Source organism: Sylvia atricapilla, chromosome 1 (assembly GCF_009819655.1).
Source record: "Sylvia atricapilla isolate bSylAtr1 chromosome 1, bSylAtr1.pri, whole genome shotgun sequence".
In the NCBI taxonomy this organism is placed as follows: Eukaryota; Metazoa; Chordata; class Aves; order Passeriformes; family Sylviidae; genus Sylvia; species Sylvia atricapilla.
Window position 1 is genome coordinate 143,735,002 of NC_089140.1, and position 20,945 is coordinate 143,755,946.

The 20,945-nt window shown below is 37.8% G+C and overlaps 1 protein-coding gene across 3 annotated transcripts in view; it reads right to left on the reverse strand.

Annotated features, from left to right (window-relative positions):
- The window catches only part of ASAP1 (ArfGAP with SH3 domain, ankyrin repeat and PH domain 1), a 145,639-nt gene that overhangs the window by 4,514 nt on the left and 120,180 nt on the right, over positions 1–20,945 (reverse strand). For 2 of the 3 annotated variants that reach the window (XM_066336140.1, XM_066336149.1), the window contains 5 exons: positions 12,171–12,332; positions 9,245–9,311; positions 7,148–7,206; positions 4,278–4,780; positions 329–451 (listed from right to left, as the gene is read on the reverse strand). In XM_066336140.1, the coding sequence (XP_066192237.1) occupies positions 329–451; positions 4,278–4,780; positions 7,148–7,206; positions 9,245–9,311; positions 12,171–12,332 (914 nt within the window). The remainder of the gene's footprint in view (positions 1–328; positions 452–4,277; positions 4,781–7,147; positions 7,207–9,244; positions 9,312–12,170; positions 12,333–20,945) is intronic. The other variant, XM_066336157.1, reaches the window with a different exon arrangement.

Below are 20,945 nucleotides of genomic sequence, written 5' to 3' on the forward strand. Positions count from 1 at the left end.
TGGAGTAAGAATCACCACTTCTTCATTTAATGAAAAGCTGTGTTCATTACAGAGAGAGACATGTGCTGTATAAGCCAGCAATAAAGCTAAACCTGGTGGGGCTGGTTCTAATAGACTCTCTCAGATAAAAGGGTTTTCTCGAATAGAGGTTTAAGGGCTGGCTGTTAGTTCAGGCAAAAAGAAACCAAACAAAAATCAATGCAAAACAAAAAGAGAGCCCATCACCTACAACCAAAAATAAAGAGAAAGCCTCCACATTTGGAAAAAGAGACTTTCCTACAAAAGTCATAAAGAACTTACTGGAACTGTAAAAGGGAAAGATACATACCCACCACTCTTGGTCCTCTTCACCAGTTACAATAATTACTTCTCCTTCAACAAATGTGAGTTCATCATCATTATCTGCCTGACAGTCATAAATGGTCTTCACTCGCCTAACTTTGTTTTTTCCCTAAAAACAGAATGAAGTTTGAGATGAAGGACATGAGAAACAAAGAAAAAAGATATGTATGATATAAATTCTGCCTTTTAGTCGTGTTTTATTTTACAAGAAAATGAACATTATCAATTACTTTCCCTGCAATTGGGAATACAGAAATCCAAAAACTGCTTCAACAAGAATATTAAAAATGGGGTGATTTTTTTTGTTGTTGTTGGTGGTTTTTTTGTTTGTTTGGTTTTTTGTTTGTTTGTTTTTTTGGTTGGTTGGTTGGGTTTTTTTTTTGTTTTTTCCTCTTGAGATTCAGAACTGCCAGCAGAATGTAATATGTAGTGCTTAACATGTAGCCCTTAAGAGGGCTTAAGTAACCTCTGGTTCCTCTGGTGAACAAAGTATAAATAATGTCTTTACATTGTTCTAGTCTGCAAACATCCTCTTTCTCCTTTAATACATACTTCATCAAAAAACCCACCCTGAACAGAAAATTAAATCCAGTCTCCTCTGAATGCTCCAAGAGAGGTAAGGACTGAGGAAAATGCTGCATTGAAATCCCAGTATTCCTTACAGTTTTGGTTTTGGATCTAGTGCAAAAACACAGTATTCTTTGATTTCAAATCTGCTTACAGGACTGGAAATTATTTTTTAGCGACTTTTCCATCCAAATGTTAGCAATTTCTTACTAAAATTACCTTAATATCAGATGGCAGTACTATTTTCAGATGATAATTCACACTAGCTATTCTCACAGCTCCACCATTCTGAGTCCAAGTATTTTCTAGGTCATACTTTGCTGCATACTGCTAATTCATATGAAAAGAGCCTCAGCCATGGACTCCTCCCTAAACATATGCTTCTTATGGCAGTGAAGATGACTTAAATGATTTCCAAATAGAGTAAGTTAGAAATATGCACAGCAAAACACTCTTGCTACTTTATATTCCTGTATTTTCATACCCACACCTCTTCAAAACCTACAGTTACTTCTTTTAACAGAAGTAATCAGATAACAAGAATGCAAAACCCAAGAAGAGCAGAAGGAGATGAGAAGCAGAAGGGCTATGAAGGGAGAAGCCAGCAGGTTTAGAGGAATTTGAGCCAAAACTAACTTCACAGAGGAAATTTCCTAGGGAGTCTTTTCTTTGCTGTTACCTACCCACTTGAAATTCCTCCATGTTTTGGCAAAAAAAAAAAAAAAATCAATCTCTGCAGCTCAACAGCAGAACAGATACACTGAAAAAAGCATTCACACTAAACTCAAGGTACAGAAAAATAACAATTACAGGGGGATTTAAGGAAGAAAGCAGTTAACACAACATAAAACTATAGAAAACCCTATACTCAAGACAAATTAAGAGAAATACCTGAAGATCATACAAGATCAAGGGTTTTTTTTCCACAGCAAAGGTTTGCTGCAGTGAGAAGTCACTTCAAAGAATGCTTCCTCTTTTCTTAAAAAATAACTTCATATAATTTAAACAAAATCTCATCTAGCACTAGGGACTGGAATTCAAGAGGAATGGGTGTTTGGGGACAGTTCCAGCTGTCAGCTCCAGAGAACCTTCATAAAGCAAAAGTGCTCCCTCCCAATCAATCCTCCAGTGATGAAGGGAAGTAACTACTACTAAAAGGTAAAAATTGTCTTGTTCAATAAAAAGAATAAAGGAATTTACATTCCTCTAAACTTAGAAAAGTGTATGGAACTCAGCTTGTAAGAGCAGATGAGAAATTATGGGAATTATTCTGGTTCCATCAGATTTTAACATTTTATTCCTTTCATGGAGAGCAGCAAAAAGAAGCATTTAAGTTCAAGGTGTATTTAATCATAGGAAGGTATAAAAAAGGATGGATATGTAGAGAAAACATGTTCCAGAACATATTTCATTCATGTTCCAGAACAGTTTGTGGCATTGATGTGTAAAGAAAAGGAAGCAATTCCAGGAAATGTAATCTGGCACCAAAAAACAAATACCCACTACCAACTCCCTGTACCCAACAGTGCTTATTAACAAGAGATTTTATGCTTAAAACTGAACAGTAATGAGATGCTGTGATCATTAATAATCCAACCATGCTATTATTTACATTTAACTTTTTTTTCTTTAAAAATGAGTATTTTGTCTCCTTTATAGAAACTACCACACACACACACAAAAGAATGCTTAAGTGCTCAGTGTGATTTCAGGAGCACTCAGTGCAAGTGTTGTTTCTCTAAAAATATCCTTTCAAATCCTTGTAAATAATCGGCACTGGAATTTTGATTATATTTCTGAACAATTAATTTTCTGAAACTACCAATAAAAAAAAAACCCTATGCTTCTCTCTTTAGTGGCTAAATAGTCAAGCCCAGTGGCTGCTGTCGTGGGTGTCACTGCTCACTGGGATGAAGCTTTTCACCAGCTTTGTGCAGAGGATACAGCCAGAGGATGAAAATGAAGGCAAGATACATTTCAGAGGAATTCTTGCACATTATCACTCAAGCAAAAAAGGTTGCAATGAACACAAGAGATACAAGTGTGCATGCAAAGATGTGTAAAAACTTGTCGATACATATTTAGATATAGATATATACTGGGAAGACACAGAATAGCTTTGATTACTGCACAACAGCGGAACTATTTAATTCACTGGACATGTGAAAATGGCTGAGTATAGAGAAGAAAGAACCTTTCCTCAAAATTCTTCTGTATACAGTAGGGTGACAGTTAAAAAAGCTAAAAGTAACCTAACTAAACAGGTAATCCAATATTTGCTTTCTTTTCTTCTTTAATAAAGTGGAAAGTAACTGAGAATGACCAGCATCATTTGCCTGCTTATATTTAAAAGTACATAAGTAAACAAACACTTTTTGATCAGATCCCTGTAATATTTAAATTCCAGAATACTCAGGAAGGCAAAGCAATAACTCTGTTGTCCTTGGCTCAGACAGGAGCTTACAGGCAAGTCCATGCCAGAAGCCAAGCAGAATGATGGCTCCACAGGGCTCTTCCTCAGACAAGCACAAGACAGAAACTCACACTCTGCTTTCACTGTTTCACTAGAATGAAGTCTTATTTCCTTTTTGCGTAAGTGCTTTGCATGGCCAATCTGACAAACAAAGCCATCTCCTTTTTGATGTATTCTTCATGATGAAAATCTCAAGAGAGCTCTGGAATTTCATAGCTATCTCAACCTACATATGCATTAAGAATCCTCTGTTGGAAATTGTACTGGTTAGAAAGATGAACAGCAAGATAAACTGGGGGTCAGAATCAAGTTAAAGTTCCAGATCTACTGCTACACACCATGCAGCAATGTCCATTTTGTCACTTCATCAATACATCTGAACCTATATCTCAACCACTAAGTATATCAACATTAAATACTCACAACAGGGATATTTGCTATTTTGTCACAGTTGACTTTACTTTAAATTTTGCATCTACTGACAACAGGTGCTAACATCCCTTCTTAAAGCTTACAAAGTCAAATATATAAATATTCTAGCAATCTAAGGTACACAGACCTGCGACCAAAGGCAATAGAGAAAACCATCAATTCGTTCAGAATTGTGATTGGCATAGATATAATAAAATACATAAATCCCAATAAATCAAAATACACTGTCATGCTCCCAAGGTTATTGTTTTATGTTGCAAGTGTTTGGTTGAGAATGCAGGAGGCCTTGAACACCCCCAACATTTGCTGAAGTTGCTTTGAGGCACAAAAGGAGCCCCTCATTCCCTACCCCAGCCCATAGCTTTATGTTGCCTTGAGTGGATAGCTCAAGGGTGTACAGAAACTCCTACAATAACTTCAAAGCCTTCCATGGATACTTCCAAGGAGTTGATGTAACACCTACCATATTTATTTTCCTGGGAAGTGGCACAGGGGTTTCTGGCAGGGTGTGTGTTATGTCATTAGACTCTTCAGATGCTTGCCTTTGGACGGTGTCTCTGGATTGCATGTTTGGAGAAAGATCTGTGGAGTGAGATTTTTGATTTGCCTCTGAGGGCTGAAGCTTCGATGTTGCTTCTCCACCTTGAGTTTTAGCCAACAGCTCTCCTAGCTGAGGTTTTGGAGGAAGGTCCTTCATTTGTGGCTTTGGAGGTAAGTCTCCAAGCTGTGGTTTTGGTGGCAAGTCCCCTAGCTGAGGCTTTGGGGGTAGTTCTCCAGGCTTTGGGGGTAAATCTCCCACTTGAGGTTTCTGAGTTAATTCCAGAGGCAGAGGCTTTGGGGGCAAGTCTCCAGGCTGTGGTTTCTGTGGTATATCGATGGACAGTGAGGGCTTCTGAAACATTTCCATGTGCTGATGGGATTTATCTATTGAAAGATGATGACTGGTTTCTATTTTTCTTAGTGCCACTAAAACAAAAAAGCAAAATAATGTTTTTCACAATCTTGATATTTTAATATTAAACAAGTTAGGCATATATCAAAACTGCAATTGTGTAAATGACCACACAGTCACTGAGTCCCATAACTGCCCATAAATCCTCCTAGGCTATGACAAAAGCAAGATAATACAACTTTACATAACCCTTGTTCACTGAGGTATCATTTAATTGCTCCTCCTGGAGGCCAGCAGTGCTTATTCCATCAGATATAACATGTCAATTCATAGAGTATTTACTTAAAGTGAGATAAAGTGATCGCTTTTTGGACCTAAACCGAAAAGTATGAAATATAATAAAAGACTTTGCAAAGCCACCTATAGACCAATTGGCATGGTAACAAATTCTTTTTTTAATGATCATTTTTCACATATACAGTTGAATTCCATAAAAAAAACCCCACTTGACTCTCAGGATTAGTACCTGTAAAATCTCTCAGAAGAGAGAGAGTGAGCACATATATCTATCTATGCTGTGTATAGAACATACTATATGATAGGAATTCACCCTAAAACTAAGAAAAAACGAATTATTGTATATATTTACAACTTCCTAAAGATGAAAAGGTTTAAAATGTGTATTTTGCAGATTTGATGGAAGGAAATTGAAAGCAGATTTCAGACAGTTCTTTTTCTCAGTGTCATCTATTGATTTTACTGCTAAGCTCCCTAAGAAAACTCAACTGAAATCTACCTCATAAACAAAACCATTAGTACATACAAAAGAACCCCAACCCACAACCTCCTAAATCAAATAACCCTACTGTTAAAACAGATGAAGGGGGTCAAGACAGAAAACATTTACAACCTGTGATGAAAGCAACACATCTTGACTAGAATGAACAATTTCCTATTGCATTCAGCACTGCTTTAGTAACATAATGTACCAGCCGAAAAAGTGGCCTGACATTTGACTATGAAAGCAACAACACTCTCTTTGGATATCACCCACTTCAATAATTTTTTCATGACACATTTATGTTTACTTATATTTAAAAAAATACCCAAACCAACAACAACAACAGCAACAACAACAACAAAAAAACCCCACAAAAAACCCAAAGAAAAACAACTCCAACAAAAAACCAACAAAACTCCCCCAAAACCAACAAAATACCCCAAATCAAACACATTTGCATAGTTTGCATGAAAGAAACTGTATAATTACTCTCAGATGTCTCATCTTTTAAAAAATGTCTTTGTTGATCCCTGTATCTGGCTTTGTGTTCTAGACTTATCTTGCAGCAAATGTGAACACACTGATCATCCACATGGGCATGAGATGTAAGCAAATTATATGAAAAAACCCTGAGAACAGCCCTTATCAAACTGCTTTGATTTGGCCCTTCTTAAATTTTCACCTAAATCATTTTATATCAAGGAAGTGTTGACTTCCTTCACAATGCCACCCTAGTGCATCATTGCAGTCTCTTTCAAAAGCCAACATGTCAGAATAATTGTAATTTAATAAAGGTAAAAATTTACATTTGCTTTTTCTCTTAAAAATTATTTGCACTCTCAGTTTCAGGCATCTGGCTTCAAAAGTTTGGACAAGCAGCAATTTAATTCCTGATCTTCAGACTCTATTGTGATCATCCACTCATACAGATGTAACATATTTTTGATGGATTCTGTATTCAGACAGAATAGTCTGAAGTTAGTTCCACTTTCTACTTTAGAGTCAACTGCTGCAACAACTCAAATAGACTAAATAAAATCTGCTGTGTGAGTTTAAAGAGATGACAAAAGAACATTTCTAAAATAAAGGTGCTCCCTGGGATGATGGTCTCAGTGAGCTTGTCACTGATATATAAATGAGCATGTAACACTAGCTGATTCTTTCCAAAGTAGTTGCACTGACACAAGCCTGACTGCCAGAACTGATACAGTTTGCTCCAAGCTATCAAGAAATTGGACTTGGAGATGTCAGGGAATAAAAAAATACCAGTGAGAATGGTCTAGGATAGAAACAGAAGCCCAGAGAAGTTATCCATGGAGATACTCAAAATGTGATTGGACATGGCCTTGAGCAACTTGCTCTCATGGCAGAAAGCTGGCCCTGCTCCAAGTGCTGGGCTGGACCACAAGACCTCCTGAGGTCCCTTCTGGCTTCAGTTAGTTCATGATTTAGTTTTTTCCTCCCTAGATGTATCTTTTTCAGTCTAATAAAAGCCTTCCCCATCTTCCAAAATCCTTTTAGTTTTGTGTAGCTTTCATGGTTTCTTGCATTTTAGAAATAAAATTTCTGCTGAAGAGATACATATATTTAAAACAATTATTTACTTTCACCCACATTTAAAAGGTGCCACTATGAGAATAGCCACAAAGAGATCTCTTACCTTTCTGAGGTAGTTTGGGAAGAACTCTAGGGCCAAGTGCAGTCTTTGCAGACCCAGTGCTAAATCAACAGATGAGAATTATTAGCATTCACAAGTGTTATAAAATATACTTATTTCTCATTTTCCCCCTTTACACATACATAAATAAAAAAAATCCCTCGAAAAAATCTACATTTATTTTGCCCCTTTTGCACAAACGCTCTGTCTGTGGATAAATCCCCAAACTCAAAACATTGTTAAGAATTAACTGGGGGTTTTTGTTCAGAGAAAGAGACATACAAATTCTACACAGCTTCAATGCTATGGGGCAGATATATTCTATGAGCTATGGTACATGCAAAATGTACTCTGAAAACAGGCAAAGCTGAAAGACCAACTCTGTGGGCAGATCTTGAGGCTTAAGAAAAATTTGTTCTTCAAAATAATCATACTGAAACATACAAAACATAATCCATGCTTTATGTCAGTGAAGTTTTCCAGGACTGAGCCTAAGCCTTATAGCCTCCTGCACATGTATGATATTGTATCACACACACACTCTGCTGCAGGAGGAGAGTAGTCTCTGCTACTAGCAGGAAACACTGATGATTATGGGAAAACAACATGCTTTACTCTGTCAACCCATATTACACCTACGTTAGCTATTCCCATCAAAGTTTTTCCTCTAAAACCACACCTAAGTCACTTTCATAGAAAAGGAATGTGGAAGAAGAGAAGAAAGCAAATTGATATAAAGCAGAAAAATCTAACAATACATAAAAATCACTATCAGCTCAAAATAATGACTCAAAAAACAAGAAAAAAAAGAAAAATGAGTGAGAAAGCTGCCAGTGTATGTTCAACAGAGCAGAGACTCTTCTGCATTAACTGCCTTGATTCTGGTATTGCTTGTCTCTGCAGCCAGCATTTCAAACGAGAATGATGAAACAATTTTAATTTCTAGCTGGTTTTTAAATAGCAAAAATACGTCATGACATGAAACTGAAAGAACAGCCAAGCTCAATCTTGATTCAATAAATCACAAAATCACAGAATATCCTGAATTGGAAGGGGGCCACCAAGATCATCAAAGCCCAGCTCCTACCTCAGCCTCTCTCTAATGCCATGGAGTACAAGGACCACACTTTTACCCTTGTTTGACAAGAATCCAGGATGGACGCAGCTCTCTGTGCTATGGAACACTACCACTTTTTTTCTGAATGCCCAATGCCAGCTGGATGGATTCAGCAAACGTGGGAAGCCAGCTGTGCTACCACCAACAGGTCCCTGCCTGTCCTGACAAGGCAGATCGCAGTCTGGGGGTGTCCAGAAACTCTTCCTACACATCTTCTGCTGTGCCCTGTCTGAGGTTACACATCCATCCCCAGTCCCAGCCCATCCCACGCATTTGTGGTCATGCAAGGCTGTGTGCCTGAGGCAGGTACTTATTGGAATTACCATGCTCTGAACCTCAGGACTTTGGAAACACAGCACAGATAGAAGAGTAGCAAACTCTAAGTGACAGCAATGTATGGCTGTCCTTACTGCTCCAGCTATCGAAAAAGACACTTGTAATGGGCAGAGCTGATGAACTACGAGTTAAAGCAGTTTGTGTACTGTAGACTGTGTGGCAGCACAAAAGCCTGACAGAGTGGAAAACAGCTAAACTGGAAGACTGAGATGAACTCTCTTATAGAGCCATCTTTGATGTCAGCCTATACCCAGAGTGACATTGCTGCTACAGGCAGGACATCTCACACTGGAGCAGATAAAATGAAATGCCAGGAGACATGAAAATGAAACTTTTGTCCTGCTGGACTGTGGTGTGAGGCAGCATTCCCCAGCTGGGAGAGCACTTCTGTAGGAGCAGCAGATAGATTCGGGTACAAGCCACTCTGTCCATCCTGCTCAAAGGATGGATTGTGCATGGACAGCGAGGAACAAAGCGTAGGAGGCTCACTGGAGCCAAAGTATTTGTATGCTAGTAAGGCATGCAGAAAACTAATGAAGAAACATAGCTAGGATTTTATTTCCTATGAAAGGCTTTTCTTTTCTAATTTACAAATTAGTTATATTTATTTAAATTTTCATCTTTGCCTTCATATATGCAAATTTTACCTTGACTGCTGAGACATCCCCTCAAACTTGTTTGCAGCCTTAGTGGAAGGTGGGCCTAAATCATTACCTGAGGTGGAAAAAACAACAATTAAAAAACATTAAATCATTAAGATAACTGAAATATAATCAGCAGTTCTGCAATTCAAAGCATGACACGTGATACTCTTTGCATCTTCTATAGAACATATCTAAAATAAAATTTATAAATTTATTCTTTATTAATAATTTTGCAGCTGAAAAAGCAGGAGGGACCAAAATAATCCAAGATGACCTTTCATATAACACATTTTAAAACAACTCACTGGTAGCTCTCACCTCCTGGCAAGGGAAGATTGAATGACATTGCTGTAGGGCATTTGTTTTGAAATAGTGTTTCAATTTTCTCTGTATAGAAGGAGATACAGCAGGCCAGTATTAGACAAATTTATCACAGATGTTTGCATTTTGCACTGTGAGGCACGTCTTTTTAAAACCCCCATGAATGTGATTCACAAAACATTAAATTTCTAAGGATTGGTATTTTATCCTACGTAAAGAATAGCCTTTACTAATTTAGTGACTAAGTTTGTATGTTCCCATAATCTGCACTTTAGCCATTGGTAAAGAAAAGATCCTGAGTATACAGAATTCTGTCAAAAGACAGCAAAATTCAAACCCAAGTGCTCTGGACTCCTTCAGCAGAAAACTTCATTAGCAATCTTCATTAGCAATCACCATTTTCAAGGTATAATGACACCAACTCATTTGGTTTACTGCCCTTTCATCCCTCCCTTTGCCTCTCCTTTTACAGCATGTCTTAATCTCAGAACCAGCTTCAACAAGCATTAGTAAATTTTGTCATTGAAAGAGATGCAAAGTGACATTTAATGATCCAAGAACACAAAATACTTCTCATTCAAAAGAATGACACATTTTTCTAAATACCATTCTTGGAGTATTGATGTCTAAATGAAACAGCAGAAAAGGCTCATGCTGTGCCTTGCTAAAAATATGTTTGTGTTTAAAAGTGGTCCAAAAAAGGAACTAAGGTAAAACAGCAAACATGTAGATCCTATGGAAAAAGGAAGGAAAAATATCTCATGGTTGCTATGGAAATACAAAATAATCTAAATGACATTTTTAGAACATCTTTGAATAGTAACTCAGTTTGCTTAGACATAAGCTATGGATTGCTCTGCTTGAAACTACAATTAATGCACAGATTAGAAGACAAATGCTGAAATTCAACATAGCAAGAAATACAACAACACAGAAGAAAGCTTCTGAAAGGAAAAGCAGTGAACATCTGACAATATCCTTAAGCAAAAAGCACAAAGGCAGATACAAGAAACTCCCTCTTTTATAAACATAACATTTAATACTTGCTTAAAAATCCAAATGGAGTTTGAAACAAGTTTTTGTACAGATCTCAGCTAAAAAAATGGAGAGAAAAGGGCCTTCTTCCATCCTCTGAAGTTTAGCTTGCCCTAAAAAGCAGTGAAGAGACAGGAAGAGCAATCTACTTTGGCCCTGCTCTGACAAGGCACTTTACTGCTACAGGCTTCTTCAACTGCACACCTGCATCTTTCCCATATTTTCTTCTTCCTTTATCTGTTGCCTAAGGTGTTTAAGGAAAAGTTTGCACCTGCTTGGCATCTAGTCCTATCACACCTTTTATCCTACTAGTGCTACATTATACAGTATTCTAACATACAGTACTTTAGGTGCTGTTTTGGACTTAAATATTTGGCATTTTTTTCATATTTAACGTTCAGGCTCTTCAAAATGTCTTTGTTACCTCTGAAGAAGTACAGGGCTGTTAGACTCCAGAAGATAGGAAACATTTTTGTTTCATATCCCAGACCTCTGAGAAGTAGAGAACTGAAAAGATTCATTATTTTTATTGCTTGAGAAAAAGTCTTTGCTTTTCATTGGACTCTATACTTTTCTTCATATTGAATCCTAGATTAAATCACACATGAGGACTACATGACATTTAACTCAATTTGCTGAAAAAAATGGTGCTTTTAGGCTAGCAATTTTTTATTTTAGGATAGTAATGGTGTGTTTGTACTAGACTAGAGAGAGGATTCTCTTAAGGTACAAGTAGTTTATGGATGATGCACCTATGTAAGCACTGGATTCCAGTTAAAAAAATTTACAGTTTCATGGAAATCCTAACACCAAGATTAAAATCACAGAGATTTATAGCTACCAAGAGAACTGCATAGAGCAATGTTTATTCAAAAGAGGAAGAATCTGAGTAGTCTGGAAAATAGTTTCCAAAAAGCATCTGTCAGAAAGGTATCCTGGTAAAAAAAAAAAAAAAATTAAAAAAAAAAATTAAAATGCAGTTTCTGTGTAACTTTCTGCTGGTAGCAGGATGCAAACCTATCAGTCTTTGTGTATGTACAGACAACTTCACAAAAGCCAAATACATATTAAGACAACACATTCCCACCAGCAAGGTGTGAACACTTGACAGGAGAGGCGTGGCCCAGAGCCCAAGGAAAGACTTCTGTGGCAGCTGTGAGACCTGTACAGACACAGTGGGGTCTGGGGGCCCCAAAGCTGCATCCCTGCAGCTGGTTCCTGAGCTGGGCACAGCAGCAGCAGCAGGAGGGGCAGAGGCAGAGGAGAGCAGTGGCTGAGGGGCCGGGGTGAGGGCAGAGCCTGGGCAGCTATGGCAGAGACAGGGAGGCAGTGGAGGAGGTTGGATTGGGCCCCAGGGGAGCGTGGAGGATTTTCAGCTTTCTCAAGTGAGGCTTGGCTGCAGCAGCCTGGAAGGCAGAGTGACAGAAGACAGAACTGCTGATTTATCTGAGCTGACGTTACATCAAGCTGCAATCATTGGAAAGCAAGCACCAGGTAAAAAGAAACCAAAGATCATGTATCAGCCATCATAAAGGTTTTCCCCTGCCCTTTTGTTTTGCATTTCAAAACTCACCCCAAGGAATTGGGCCCTTATTCTGGGGTCCATGAGGTAGTGGGCTTGGTGGGTCAGAGAGGGTTCTTTTGTGTCCTGGGGGTGGGGGAGGTGGTCTCTTCTTGGAAAGAGTGGAGCTGCCACTAGAGGTTTGAGTGCTTAGAGGGAGGGTTGAAGGTGGGCCTGCAAAATAACAAACAACCTTCTTACAAATACATGTGCATAAACGTCAAAGCAGCACCGAAAAATTCACAGTCAGACCCACAGCGAAGTGCAGCAAAAGACTAAAATAAAAAGACAAGCCATGCCAAAACACTGTTTAGATTAAACAACACGTCCACATTTTTAACCATCTCAGCTGTGGGAATATAAGCAACTTGACAATAGAATGACATGTGTACTTATGTTCAAAAAATACACAATTAATCACGCCAAGATTTCTAATTTTAGGCATTGTTAAAAAAAAAAAAAAAAAAGGCAGCATGAAATATTAAAATTAAATAACATTTAGCACATGGGATTGAAATTGCTGTTAATTTATACCAGAATGAAAGTGCTTTCTATATGCTTTAATATGTGGGGGGTTTTTTTAGCCCTCCAGACCATCCCATACGAATTTTGTTAATAAACTGGAAGGCAGGAGGAAAGAAATATAAATATGCCTACAAATTTTCCTTTCACTTTCAAAATAGAATTTTCAGCTTGAGAAGATTTGCTGTAATTTTTTTTTCTGTAGATCAAATACATTAAACTATGCATTTCAAAAGCAATGCACATTGTTGTACATGATATGAATAAAATAAAAAGCAGAGAAGTCCTTTCTGGGACTGAGATTAGATATTTCATGGTGGCATTGCTTATAAGAGCCTGTGCAGCCACCTCTAGCCTTAAATCCTTTAATTTCACTCTGATTGAATGCTGGCACCAGTATTATTCAACACAATGCATGTTTTACACAATATGGGAACAGATACAGCTTGAAAGACAAAATAACCCAGCGGGAAGACAAGAGTTTTTCCTAATCATCTTCACCATTGACCTTGACAAACGTCTCTAACCAGAAGCTCAAGGAAGCAGAGCAGGGAACAACCAGCAGCAAGGGAACGACTGCTCATGTCACCACTGCCCTCAGAAATGACTCCTAACACTTTCTGCATTAGGCTAGAACAGCTCCAGGGAATTTGTTGGGATATTTTTTGTTAGTTTGTGGGTTTGTTGGTTTTGTCTTTTGTTATTCCAGCCAACAACTATGACTTCACTGCAGTCTTCACTTGCAGTAAGTTTTACACATCAGACAGCTTCACCATCAGTCCGGATAAATGCAGAAAATTGACACAAAACTTTAAAAGCAAAGTCTATTAAGACCTGAAATTTCAAGCCTAGTGTCATTCTATTTTTAGCACTGTAGAACAAACTTGACTATTTTTTAAAAGTTACCTTATTTGAACAGTATTTGAGACAAAACCTTCATTTAGTTACTTGACGTATATCTTACCATGCAGCACACAAATTTAAGCTGCCTTCTTCAAAAATATTTATGAATATTCTCTATAGGTAGCCCAGAAATTACCAAAACCTGCACTCCTTCCCAAATTATTACATATTATAGAAATATTGAAATCAGTGAAAAATAATATTTGTTGAAATTCCTTAGGTAAAATATTTAACACTGACAAAAATAACTTCAATGATTCTAAAAGCATGAACCTGTTTGTCAGATATTTTCAGCAGGTAACCTCCCTCTTTCTTGTAAACAGAAAAGAAAAATTTAATAGAACTGCCCTTAATGAGTCAATAATTCAATCTATTCTCTTCCAAATTCAATCCTGGAAGGCCTTCAGCTGTGCAGGAGAATCTCTCAATCTCAAGCCCAGCAGATATTTTGGGCCTGGCTTAATTAATTGGTTGCTTTTTGTAAATCAAATTATATATTTTGCAATTGTTCCTCTCAATTTACTTTCAAGTTCACAAAACCATTAATTGACAACAAGTCAAATGCCAGTGCATTTAATGATTGTTCCACAGTTTGCATCCTTTCACCCTTTCTCGTTTTAATTTCTTCCTTGACCTTAAGTAAGCAAGATAACTTAAACTATGCATTGAGATGTTTCTGAAAGCAAGACCAACTGTTCTCATTCTAAATTTTGACTGATGATCCCTTAAACTCCTGTAACTTTGTTCTTTGTCCTGTAAGAATTTTGTGTTTTGGGTTGATTCTTTCTTTCAGAAAAGTAAATCAAAAGCTGTTTTGATTTGTGATGTAAGGCGCAGGTAACCAGGAATGGCAAGGAGGCAGGAATAGTCCCTATCCGTGTTAACAGTAAGGTTACTCTTAGAGCCCGTGGCAGCCCCAGCCGCGCTGTCCGAGCAGCGTTTGTCCCTTGTCGCTTGTCCCACGGTCACTCCAGTGGGAGTGTCCCAGCGACCCCTGGCGGCGGCTGCGCGCACTGCACCGCGCCCGCACCCACCGGGCACAAACCACCCAAAACTGCCTCAGAGAGGGAAAAAAGGGGAGGAAAGGCACTCAAATACTATTGTGCGCTTATTGCAAAAATTCAGCTTCAAACATGAAGTGAGATTATGACTTTAAATTGCCAATAAGAGGAAGAAATCTTCTCTACAAAAATAAACTAATATAATTTAAGAAACCCCCCTTAAAATTACGTTATATGGGCATGTTTTACATTTCACATTAGTTATACATATCCAGACATTACTGAGGAGTTTTAAAGAAAATCCCTTCACAGCTTTCAGAAGTTCACACGGCATACAAAATTGATGGGGTAAAGGTGTTTAAGGTACTACAAACCATACTTTCAGACTCCTAGCATTTGTTTCTATATTAAACTCACAGAAGGAATAAATATGAATACAAAAGTCATACACTAAAGATTACAAGATTATGGCTGAAATACAAAATAACTTAGGTTCAAATAAAAACAAAATAAAGAAAACTTCAAAACATCATTTCAGAAAGAGGTATAAATGACATCATGCTTTGAATAAAGAAAACATGGTGAAAGTTCTTCAATCAAAATCATTTTATGGAAACAACTGGTGAAATAATACAAGACCTTATGATGTATGAACTGACTGTACAATTATAATAAAATGCACTGTATCAAAAAATCACTTAGGTTGGGAAAGACCTTTGAGATCATCGAGTCGGACACTGCCAAGTCCTCCCCTAAACCACATCTCTGCTCCTGTGCCTTTGGGATTTCCTTCTTGAGGAATGTCCTGGACTCCTTCTAGACTGTCTCCCAGGGAACTCTTGTCAGCCAGGCTCCTAAACAGGCCAAAGTCTGTCCCCTGGAGGTCCAAGGTGGTAGCTCTGCTGATCCAAGCTCCTCACTTGTCCAATAATTCCTGATCCCTGTGCCTCAGGCGGCCTGCACCACCCACAAGCTCTAATTTCTACAAGACTGTTTAGAAGCCCTTCCATGCCTTATGACTTTGTTGTCAGTCTCCCACTGCACTGAGAAACCAGCCCAAAGGACCTTATTGGCACACACACTCTCTCAAACACTGGTGTGCTGTCACCAGGGTTACCTCGAGCAAGCCTGGTTTTGTCCCTTTCCTCTTTCAAATCTAGTTTAAAGCTCTCTCAATGTGCACTGATAACTCAGTGGCAGACCATTGGTCCCTGCTCAGGCTGGCAGAGTTACAGCCCCTTCCTGCATGCCATTCAATGCAAATTCCCACCCAAACTGCCCCACCATGACCTGCTCACTTGCACTGTTCATGGTGCTCTCCAAGAGTTTCTTTACACACGTCTGGACTCAGCTCTGTTGCCCCTGGCCCTGCCCATGTCCCCTCAGCTGCTGTGGCTCCTGCAACTTTGTCACTGCCCTGAGGTCCCCCTGGCTAAGGAATTCCTCCCTTGCTGGGACCAGGGCTGCTCACCTCAGTGACTGCATGTGCCTGTGTAAATACACACATATATACATACATGTGTATGCATAACCAACAGCTCAAAACAATTCCTGTGTGATATTCCTAATTGCACAAGGCTTGGCTAAATATCTTTAAGCAGTAATCAGAGCAGTTACTAGATTAAAGATATTTTGTGATTTTAACCAGGCAGCAACTGAGCCAGCCATTTCCTGTCCAAAAGATGGCTTAATCATGATTTCTCACAGAGTTGAGAAGTTCATATTTCAAAAAGGACATTTTCCTAACACAAGCAAAAAAACCCCACCAAAAACCAGAAAGAAAATCCCAACAAACTTGACCTAGAAGTTTTTGTTTCTTTCTTTTCCTCAGTTACTGGGAGGCAAATGCTTACAGTACTGTCATCATGTTTTATCACTTTTTTCATGTCACCAAGATCAGGCTTTCATGTGTAATTAGATCAAATAATCTCAAAATTATTGTATTAAGGTAAATAACTGGATAAGGTGTGCAATTAGTAGTGCATTGTCCTTTAGGGTTTGTGCAGTTAGTGTAGTAAAAATTCATCTGTGTACTTCTGAAACCATGCAGCACTGTTGCCATCCAAACAAGAAATGGTGGGTTTAGAGCATAAAAACATCACATGTGTAATTTTTTTAAACACAGTGAGACAGGGGAAAAAACCAGAATTCCAGCCAATGGTAGAACGGACACTGCAAAGGAAAGTAACTTATATTAAAAGTACTATTTTCATTAACAAGTGTTGCTATCCTTATTTTTAAATTTCTCATGAGTGGCTTATTAAATAGATATTACTAAAAGCCTTTTCAGTTTATCTTACTTCAGATCATATATTTTCAGTATGAAGAGCATAATCAAAGACAAAATTATCATGATCACTCTGAATAAGAAAGCTTAGAATACACATGATTCAACATAAGCATTTAAAGTACATTAGATAATTAATGTTTAAATAAAGGTTCAGTTTAAAAAGAAGAAAGTAAAAGTTACACTAAAGAATTTTGTGTTTTGGGTTGATTCAGAAATAGCCCATGAAACCAACAGTCGTCAGCTAGTCTTCCTTTCCTATTATGGTATTAAAAAATACCAAGTCTTAGCGGGATAAGTAGCATTAGTTAATCAAAATGTGCAATATATTTATAAGAAAATTTTTTTAAAGTGTCCAGATATATGCAAGAGAAGTATAGAATCCTGCAAGCATTCAGAAGAAACAGGATGATCTCAAACGAGAATAAATGGAAATGAGAACAATTACATTTGTGCTATAAATTAAGATCTTCAGTTGCAAGTAAGTAGAGACCATGTAATGCCTGCTATGCCACAGTAAGATACAATCAGGAAAATAATAGGACCAAAGGATTCTTTGATATGGCATTTCCAGTAGAAACAGCCAATTTTATTTACTGCTGTCCCAACATCTCCAGCCAGTCATATTTCAGAAAGCTGATTTAAACAGCAAAGGCACAAAGAGGAGTTAATATGATGAAAGGATAACTTGAACCCCAGGAGAACAAAAATATTCTTCCATCAGATAAGGTAAAATACGCTTGGTTTGTTTAGTGCAACACCCCAGACACAGAGACGTGAATGATTTCCATCCAGGCAGCACCTTGACACGGCCACCAGCCACAGAAAAAACACTAAATCTCAAGGGCAATGTTGATACATGCTCAAAGTAACTTAGCAAACTCAAGAAGATTCCTAATCCTGTGTGCAATGCAGTCAGACAACTTCTAGAAGTTACTAGTACATTCAAATAAACTAATTTGGTTAGAAATTGAGTCTGATCTACTGAAGGAGCAGATGATGTGACTGTGTCTGCAGCAGCAATGGACTGGAACCACAGAAAAAGTGCCTTTGGGTTCCTCATGTTAGAGCTGAGATGGAGTGTAAACTATGCAACCTTGTAAGTGCTGAAGATCCAAACAACTTCATAATACACAGTTTATCTCTGACCTCCATGTTCATCTGGGATAAACAGGCAGAACCACTAAAACAATTAGCTTTCAGCTAAGGTGAAGGTAGCCTGGATTAGACTGCCTAGCCCTCCTCCAAACCTAGTTACCAACATTACCCTCACACTGGATTTGCAATGCACGTTGTGCAAAAATTTATTTAACTACTCTGGTAAGTCATGCAACTACTTAAATACTGATTTTTTTTGTTTGTTTTTTGAAAGCCTTTTGTAAAACAATAGGCAGAAGATCTGCTAGATGTCTGGAGCCATAATGCATGTATAAACTGAAAAAAGCAATTAAAAAAATGATTTTGAGAATATTACAGGCTAAAGACTGGACTAAGAACACAAGCAAGTTGAACCTGAATAAACTTAGAGAAACTATTGAAAAAGGCACAGCAGGCAACCACTGCACTTATTCTGTACTTTTCATTTTGTTAGGATTAACTAAATCTATAGCAGAGATAGCAGCAAGTAAGATATATCCACAAATGAGACAGTGTGGAGTAAAATACACGAAGATTCCAGCATTTTTAAGAATGTTTTGAGAAGTTATCGAATGGAAAATCTGGACACAAGTTATGATGATGTATGCGGAAATTTAAAAAATTCCCATATCACCTCCTCCAACCATTCTACCTATAAAGCTTTTTTTTAACCAGCATGTCCACTGAAAACCATGAGCAAGAGTGATGAGCCTTATGTAAACTCCTTTAAACTTCCCTCCTCTCCCCAGCACAAGTTCAGTGGATGGTTTCCTGACACTGTGGCCCCTCAGGAACACCACATAACTTTGCTACCCAGGAACTTCATTGGGCAATGAAACAGAGGGCTACAGGGAGCAGGTTTTCTTAAAAATACAGCATGCCTTGGAAAGACAGTTTCATCTGCATGTCCCAAAGGATGAAAACTCATGAAATCTAAAAATTGTCTGCCTCCTTCTAAAATGCAGATGCACCTGTTATCCATTCCCTGCAGACTCCATGTCCTAGCAGGGGCCCATGCTATCTGCCAGGGCCTCAGAGCAGCACAGGGACAAAGATCAGATTATGTTTTCAGATAGAAGATAAGCTTAAATTTAAATACAGATTCAGTGCTTTTGTTACTCTTGCTGTTTAGGGAGCTTAGTGAAAAAAATAACACTATGTTTTCATATAATCTTAAACACAAGATATTCTAATGAACATTTTAAACAAAACCACACATCTGACAAGTAAGCTTGTGTAAACTTCTATGTAAGGGATATACTCTATTACCATTCTTCCAAGAGAGGAGAAAAATACTACAGGTTTATGTTTTCCTACACAAAAAAAACTGACTCTGTTTCAAAATTCAGATGTGTCAACAGTGTCTTATGGAAGTGGAGAGTCTCTGCTTCATCTTCTTTTAAATAATCTGAGAGCTGGAAGAGAGGAGATAACAAGGAGCAGTACAGTTTAAAATCAATCATAAGTGCATCTGAAATGATGCACCTACAACACACTGATGAATTGTCCTATGCATTTGTCACTTTTTTCCCCAACTTTTAAGTTTCAAATCATTCCTGTAACACAGGCATGTAAACAATGGAAATTTCAAATTTCACAGTATTGTTGAGTGGATATCAATCAAAACTCTACTCCAGCATCACTCACAGACTGTAGAATTTCAGCATGTTTGAAGCAGAGAAACACAGTGACTGTAATGTAACAGCAGTTCAATTCAACCTCTCTGATTTACTCTGTAAATCTGACATTTTCCACTCTGATGAAGCAGTCAATGTTACACTAGAAGGCAATTTTGTGATATTGTAATCCTATTTCATTGCAATATAAATAAGGATTTTTTTGCACAATGTCTGACATGAAAATATATAAAAATTCAATGCCTCAAGTCTTTCCAAGTACCTCTGGTGGTGTGTTGATTCCTTGGTCTAGGAACAAGAAGGGAATTCCAGGAACAGCTAGGAAAATGCCTAACATTTCAGAAACCAAATGACATACTTAAAACTAAATATGAACGTAAATATTTCCCTTCCTGGAGAAAAAGAAAGTTCATCAAAATCTCTTGAAAACTGACAACATACTAAGCAGTGTGTACAGATACCAGACACAACCTCATTAACCTTCTTCAGGAAATGGGATGCATGATCAATTTCCAAGTTTTGCAACTTCATGACAAAAAAATAAGTTATCCTAGTCATGAGTGAACATCTAAGCCAGTACATTGTGTTTGCAATGAACCAACCATAGCAAATTGTGAGACAGAGCATGTAAAAGGGATGGGAGAGTGGAAGGAAAAAGTAGAATATTATAATACCAATAAGCAGGTCGACACAGTAAAGTTACATGGAATATAATTGAGTACCCAGGGGAACATGGATTACAAAATCTCATATGAAAATACAAACCCTGCAAAAATTGCTTTGCCTTGTAATGGGAAACAAACCTGCTTAAAAGAGAGAGCCAAGGGATCGATTTAAAAGTTGCCAGTACATGCAAAAGACTGATGGATCAGTAGGGCTTAAGCACAGCATCCGAACCATGTAAAACCAAACACCTGATGCCAACACTGTCCTGTCCCTTTCACTCTTTAACATTTTGGTGAGAGCATCTCTGCATTTTTCCTACAGAAAGTCAATTACCAGTTGAGAAATGAAGTTATAGTAGTGCTAACAAAAGGGAGCATCAGCATAACTGCTGAAGTATTAAACTATACTGTAACCTTCATCCCAACTAAAGATTTCTCTAACAAGTCTAGTATAAAAACACAATTTATCAATTTCTAAATTAAACATGTAAAAAGGAACGAAAGGAAAGATTTCTTTGTCCTAAAACAGTAGATCTGCACAAATTATAATACAGTACAAAGTTTTGTTCCATAAATATATCCTCTGAACTTGAAAATCAGAGATATCTAGGCCAAACTATCACAATCCACTGCAG